This window comes from Mus caroli, chromosome 7 (assembly GCF_900094665.2).
Source record: "Mus caroli chromosome 7, CAROLI_EIJ_v1.1, whole genome shotgun sequence".
NCBI lineage: Eukaryota > Metazoa > Chordata > Mammalia > Rodentia > Muridae > Mus > Mus caroli.
The window spans coordinates 26,710,691-26,717,378 of record NC_034576.1 but is presented as its reverse complement, the minus strand read 5'-3'; the positions used below and the strand labels follow the sequence as shown (position 1 = coordinate 26,717,378).

Here is a 6,688-nt window from a genome sequence, read left to right as displayed (position 1 = left end):
TGTAGACCAGGCTGGCCTCGAACTCAGAAATCCGCCTGCCTCTGCCTCCCGAGTGCTGGGATTAAAGGCGTGCGCCACCACGCCCGGCGGAAACAAGATTTTAATTTTAATCACTAATGGTTGTCTCTAAGACAAAAGAAAAAAAAAACATTAAAAACAAATCATTCTAAAACTACATACTTATGACCATTTTTCTTTGCAAACTGAGCAGGAAATAACCATAAATGAGTTTCTTTCCTGCCCCCCAGCTGCCTGGACCACGTACCCCTTCCTCCCGCCTTCTCCCTTCCCAGGGAGACCATCAGTCAGTGGTAAGCAGAGAGAACAGGCTGGAGAGGTAACCTGGCATACCCCATCTCTCGGCTCTGACTAGCTACAGCAGTATGCACGTGGGCCACTAGGAAATTTCAAGTGCTGTGGCTTTGAACTAAGCAAAACAGGTCATAGCTAGCGTTTCACAAGAGTCCGCTCTGCTTCTCTCCTACTGTGCTGGGAGGATGAAGTGGTTTTTATTCCTAAGCACCCGCAACACAGTAGGTGCTCAATAAATGCTGTTAGCATTAATTGCTATTATTAGCTCCTCCCAGATTACTAAGGATTACTTCATTCCTGTGCACGGAACCTAGGACTTTGTACATGTTAGAAGGCGCTCTACCACTGATCCGTACCCCAACCCCTCATTGGGGGATTCCAGGCAGGGGCTCTACCACTGAGCCACGCCCCCAGCCTCTCATTGGGGGATTCTAGGCAGCAACCACTGAGCCACGCCCCCAGTCCCTCACTGGGGGATTCTAGGCAGGGGCGCTAATACTGAGCCACGCCCCCAACCTCTCATTGGGGGATTCTAGGCAGGGGCTCTACCACTGAGCCATGCCCCAACCCCTCAATGAGGATGCTGTAGTCAGGTGCTGTACTGCTGAGCCACATCCCAGGCCCCCCGGGAACTTTTGTTTAATATCAGTTTCTCTCAATATAACTGGGGAAGGCGGAGAGTTGGTGTTTACCAAACAAAGCTGCATCATATTCTCTGTGAGGTGTCTCCCACCTCTTGGTTACCATTTTCTACCCAGGCTTGTCCACTGCTGTCCCTGATATTTTTGTAGTGCCTTCTCTATCTTGGCTCTGCTTATCTGGGATGCCTGTTCAACCACGGATCTGTTTGTCACCTCACTTTTATCTGTGAGCCACGTGAGTTGCAGAATCCAGGGCACATCGCTATGTTCACAGTTGGTGCTCAGTGAATGTGTGATAACTTGGGATAGCTTTAATACCTTATTTCAGAGGACTGGGACTGCTTGTTTAGTACTCACCCCCTTCCCAGTTCAGCCCCACTTCCATGACCCCACCACCCACCCGAGGTGCAGGCCACGACCTTGTCCACTCCATGTGCCTTCATGGCTGTCACAATGTTCCGGGTGCCCTCGGACATGACTGTAGTGGGACCTTAGAGGGGACAGAGAGTGGCTGTCACTGGCAGGGGGCGGTGGTGGCGGTGGCAGGGGTGGCAAGGGTGGGGCTGGGGGCGGGGGTGGTGCTGGAGGCCGAGGTGCAGGGAGGGGCCGAGGGCAAAGGGGGGGCTCAGTACTGAGGTCGTTGCCAGTGCCCAGTAGCACGATGACAGCTTCCTGCCCAGCCACAGTCTTGTCCACATCAGACGCCTGCCGAACATCTCCCACCACCACATGGGCTGGCTGGGGCCCTTCTGACGGCAGCCTGCTGGAGTCTCGAACCAGCACCGTCACCTCGTAACCTGTGGACAAAGAGGAATAGAAAGGCAGGTCAGCGGGCTGCAGGGCGACTGTTTAGGACCCTAGAGAGTGTTGGGAACCCTTAAACCTATTTTCTTCTCAGGGTTCTCCATTCCCAGCCTTATTCTTGGGTAATGGGCATCAAGCTGGCAAATTAACAGTTGATATTTAGCTAGCTCTTAAAACAGGGTAATACCTTCATGCTGGCTCACAAATTATCTGAATGTAAGTCTCCATGACAATATCCCTGATTATCCCTCTCTGCCGTCCAGGAGGGAACCGGTTGACCCCTGGCATAGCACCTGCTCTATATTCCCCCATCCATGGTCCTGGAGGAAAGGGAGGAACCAAACTCAAAGACTGAATGAAGCTGGGATTAGTTCCCACCCGTAGCCCAGGGCATCCCTAGTGTTTACTAAAGATAAAAACCCTAGTGGCTTCAAAGGCCAGTGACTCAGCTATTCAGAAGGTGGAGGTATGAGGATGGAACCTTCTGGGTAATTAGTGAGACTCTCTCTCAAAGAAAACTCAGTGGTAGAGCCCCTGCCTAGAATCCCCCAGTGAGGGGCTGGGGGCGTGGCTCAGTGGTAGAGCCCCTGCCTAGAATCCCCCAGTAAGGAGCTGGGGGCGTGGCTCAGTGGTAGAGCCTCTTCTTAGAATCCCCCAGCGTGCTTGTCTAGCATAAATGAGGCCTTGGGTTTCACCCTTTAACTTGAAAAAAAAATATTGATGACAAACAATTAAAGGTCATCAAGTAAATAAAAACTTTGCAGTCACTGTTGGCACCTGTCACAGGGATTTGTCTTTTAGTCTGAAGATATTACAGAGAAAGCAAAAAAATAGCTGGGCGGGATGGCACACGCCTTTAATCCCAGCACTTGGGAGGCAGAGGCAGGCGGATTTCTGAGTTGGAGGTCAACCTGGTCTATAGAGTGAGTTCCAGGACAGCCAGGGCTACACAGAGAAACCCTGTCTTGAAAAAACAAACAAACAAAAGCAAAAAATAGAAGAGTCTCCATTTCTGGATAGCTAATTTCACAAATAGATGATGGAAGATTTTACAATCTGATACAATGATGAAGATGTTGCTGCCACTGCTAAATAACCTTTGGGGGAAGCAGGAGCAGAAGGTGGGGAGTCCTTCACACTAAGTTCTACATCTCCATCCCCGCCCCCTTTTAACTTCTTTTTTTTTGTTTTTTTTCGAGACAGGGTTTCTCTCTGTAGCCCTGGCTGTCCTGGGTTACTCTGTAGACCAGGCTGGCCTCGAACTCAGAAATCCTCCTGCCTCTGCCTCCCGAGTGCTGGGATTAAAGGCATGCGCCACCATGCCCGGCCCCCCCTTTTAACTTCAATCTTATATTTATTTGTTCTTTGAGACACAGTCTCGAGTATTGCAGACTGGCTGCAGACTCCTGTTCGATTGGTCTCCATCTCCCATGTGCTAGTAACAGGTGTGTACTCTCAAGATGATGGAGCCCAGGGCCTCACGCATGCTAGGTAAGTGTCCTACCACAGCTAAGCTAGGTAAGCTACGTCCACAGCTCATTCTAATGTTCATCTTGCAGCTGGCTGTCCGGGTTTTGCTCAGGCTGGCCTTTAACTCCCTGTAGCCCTCGCTGGCCTGACACTTAAGGACCATCCGCCTCAGTGCCGTGGGTAGCTGCAATGACAGGCCTGCCACACTGCACTGGACATTTATAACATTCTATAAATGTTGTAAATAACATTTCTAGAGTTAACATACACTGTATCCCAGATACCAAACAGTTCAGCCATATTCTCTGCTTTAATCCTTAAATCAACCCTGGTTTGGGATTCCGGCCTTATGGCAAGAGCTAGCTTTGTGGTGATCTGGGCAAACCACTTGATCTCTCTAGCCTTTAGGTCCTATGCTTGTAATATTGTTAAGACAACACTGAAAACAATATCTCTGTGTTTTTGTTTCTGTTTCCTTCCATTCTTTTCCATTTCTCACCCTTACCTTCTTTCTTTTCTTCTCCCCTCAGAAAACTCTTCCTGTCTCCTCCTCTCCCCTCTTCTCCTTCTCTCCCTCCCCTTTTTCTCCTCCCCCCTTCCCGGTCTCATGTAGCCCAGGTCAGCCTCAAACTTACTATGTAACCAAGGATAACTTTGAACTCATGAATCCTATGTTACATGAAACCTTGTCTCAAATAAAAACAAAGCCCATATTTTAAATATGTTACTAGGGCACTGAATGTAAAAGATTCAAGTGGGATCCCTACTTCACAAAATATACAAAATTTAACCCAAGGGCCATTGAGGTGGCTCAGCCAGCAAAGGTGATTGCTGCCAAGCCTGATCATCTGAGTTCGATTCCTGGGATCCATATGGCAGAGGAAGAGAACCAACCCCCTCAAGCTTTTCTTCCGACCTCTAGGCTCACGCTATGGCCACAATATACACAATACAAATGTCAAAAGTTTTTTTTTTTTTAAATTAATCCAAATGGTCAAAGATATAAATAAGTATAAGAGAAGACTATCAATTATTGGAAGAAAATATAAGAACACATCTTGATGGCCACATGTTAGAAGATGGGATCTTAGCTATGACATCAGAAGCATAAAGAAAAAGCAAAACCAAATGATGGGGCTTCATCAAAATTGAAAACCTCGCATGTCCACGTGGGTGTGTGAACACATGGGTGTGTGAACATGCTGGGGCCTTTACTCTCAGCAGTTGGAATTCAGTAAGTCTGTGGCCAGTCTGGCCTAAATAGTGAAACCTTGTCAGAAAACCCAAAACGAGCAAACTTTTGGTGCGTCAAAGACACCAATATGCCGGAAAAGATGTTTGCTACACCAGTGTGGATTCTACATCCAGGTTCTGTGTGAAAAGTCAGGAGAGAGACGAGGGAAAGGGGTGGATCTGACCAGTAAACACTGTGATCCTGGAAAAGAAGAGCCATGGTGGTGCACACTGGTAATCTCAGTGCTCTGAGGCAGAGTCAGGAGGATCCCAGGGGCTTAGTGGCCAGCCAGCCTAGCCTGCTCAGTGAGTCACCTGTGCCAATGAGACCCTGCCTCAAGAATGGAAAAGACATGTTGGATGACTCCTGAAGAATTACAAGTATGCTCCCTCCCCGACCTGCACTTGACCCCACTCCCCCCACAAAAGTAAAAAGAAACATTGTAGCACACACACACACACACACACACACACACACACACACCTGTATTCCCAGCACTCAGGCTGCAGAGGGAGGAGAATCAGGAGTTCAGGGACAACTTTTGCTACATAGTAAACTGAGGTCAGCTACAGGAGACCTATCTCAAAAAAATAAATAAATAAAAAATAAAAAAGAAAGAAAGGAAGGAAGACAAAGGCAAAAGGGCTGGCAAGATAGCTAAGTGGGTAGAAGCATTGATGACCCAACAGAGATACCCAGGACCAACCTGAAAGTTGTCCTCTGACCTCCATAAGTACAGATACACAATAAACAAATAAAATCTAGTTTAAAAAAAAGAGAAAAAGAAAAAGAAAAGAGAGTGTGGTAATGTAGTCCCACCACATGGGAGGCAAGGGGATTATCTCAAATTAGAGGCCACCCTGGTCCACACAGTGTGTGAGGACAGTCAGGACCATAGAACTACATTGCATGACCTGTCCTAATGTCTATAATTCCAACAACTATGGGGAAGATGCAGGAAGTCAGGAGCTCAAGGCCAGCCTGAGTCACATGAGACCTGGATTCAAAAAACCAAAGCCAATATACTACCCTCTTCTGGTGTGTCTGAAGACAGCGACAGTGCACTCATTTAAATAAAGTTAAATAAATTAAAAAAAAAAGATACCACTTCACACCTATCAAGATGATGTAATGAAAAAGCCTGCAGTCAGGGTTGGCATGCCAGTGGGGAGGAACCCCTCCCGTGCTGCGCTGAGGGTAACCCTAAATGATGTGACTACATCTGGCAGTTTTTCTCTTTCTTTTGTTTTAGTTTTTTAAAGATTCATTTATTTATTTAATTTATATGAGTACACTGTCACTCTCTTCAGACACACCAGAAGAGGGCATCGGATCCCCATGTACAGATGGCTGTGAGCCACAGCCATCGTGTGGTTGCTGGGAATTGAACCTCTGGAAGAGCAGTCAGTGCTCTTAACTGCTGAGACATCTCTCTAACCCTCTTCTCCTTTTTAAATGATTTATTTTTTATTTTATCTACACTGGTGTTTTGAACAGACAGTTGTAAGTCGCCATGTGGATGCTGGGAATTGAACCCTGGACCTCTGGAAGAACAGTCAGTGCTTTTAACCACTGAACCACGGCTCCAGTTCCCCTCTGGCAGTTTTTCAAAAGATTACACATAGCCTGATCATGTGACCCAGCAGTTCTACCGTTAGATAACAGACCGAAGGGAAGCGAAAACATGTTTTCACCCCCAAATTCTTACATATATAATGGTACTATCAGTTTTCATAATATGTGCCAGCTGCTTAATGGATAAATCCACAGAGACACACAATGCGGTGGCATTTGACTACAAAAACAAACGAGATATTGACTCAAGTTCCAACAATTTGAGGGAGAAAAAAATATGCATATATAGCTATGTGAAAGAAACCAAGTCACGGTGGGTGTGGTGACTGGCGATGGTCTGTACTCTCAGTGGTCAGGAAGCTGGCGCAGAGGATCAGGAGTTCAAAGCCAATCTGGGTTAGGGAGTGAGACCTTGTCTTCAAAACAAACAAACTAGGGTCTGGAGAGATGGTTAAGAGCACTTGCTGATCTTGTAGAGGATCCAGATTTGAGTCTCAGCACCTACATAGCAGCTCACAGCGGTCTGTAACTCCAACCCCAGGAGATGTGATGCCCTTTTCTGATCTCTGTGGGCACCAGGTACGTATACAGGTGGGCAAAATATCCATACATATTAAGATATAAGTTTTTAAATTTTTTTCCTTTTTTTTTT

At 46.9% G+C, this 6,688-nt stretch overlaps 1 protein-coding gene across 1 annotated transcript in view; it reads right to left on the bottom strand.

Annotated features, from left to right (window-relative positions):
- Blvrb (biliverdin reductase B) overlaps nt 1-6,688 on the bottom strand; it is an 18,649-nt gene that overhangs the window by 5,029 nt on the left and 6,932 nt on the right. Inside the window, exons 2-3 of the mRNA XM_021166972.1 lie at nt 1,586-1,750; nt 1,354-1,443 (exon numbers count right to left, since the gene is read on the bottom strand). Of these exons, the coding sequence (XP_021022631.1) occupies nt 1,354-1,443; nt 1,586-1,750 (255 nt within the window). The remainder of the gene's footprint in view (nt 1-1,353; nt 1,444-1,585; nt 1,751-6,688) is intronic.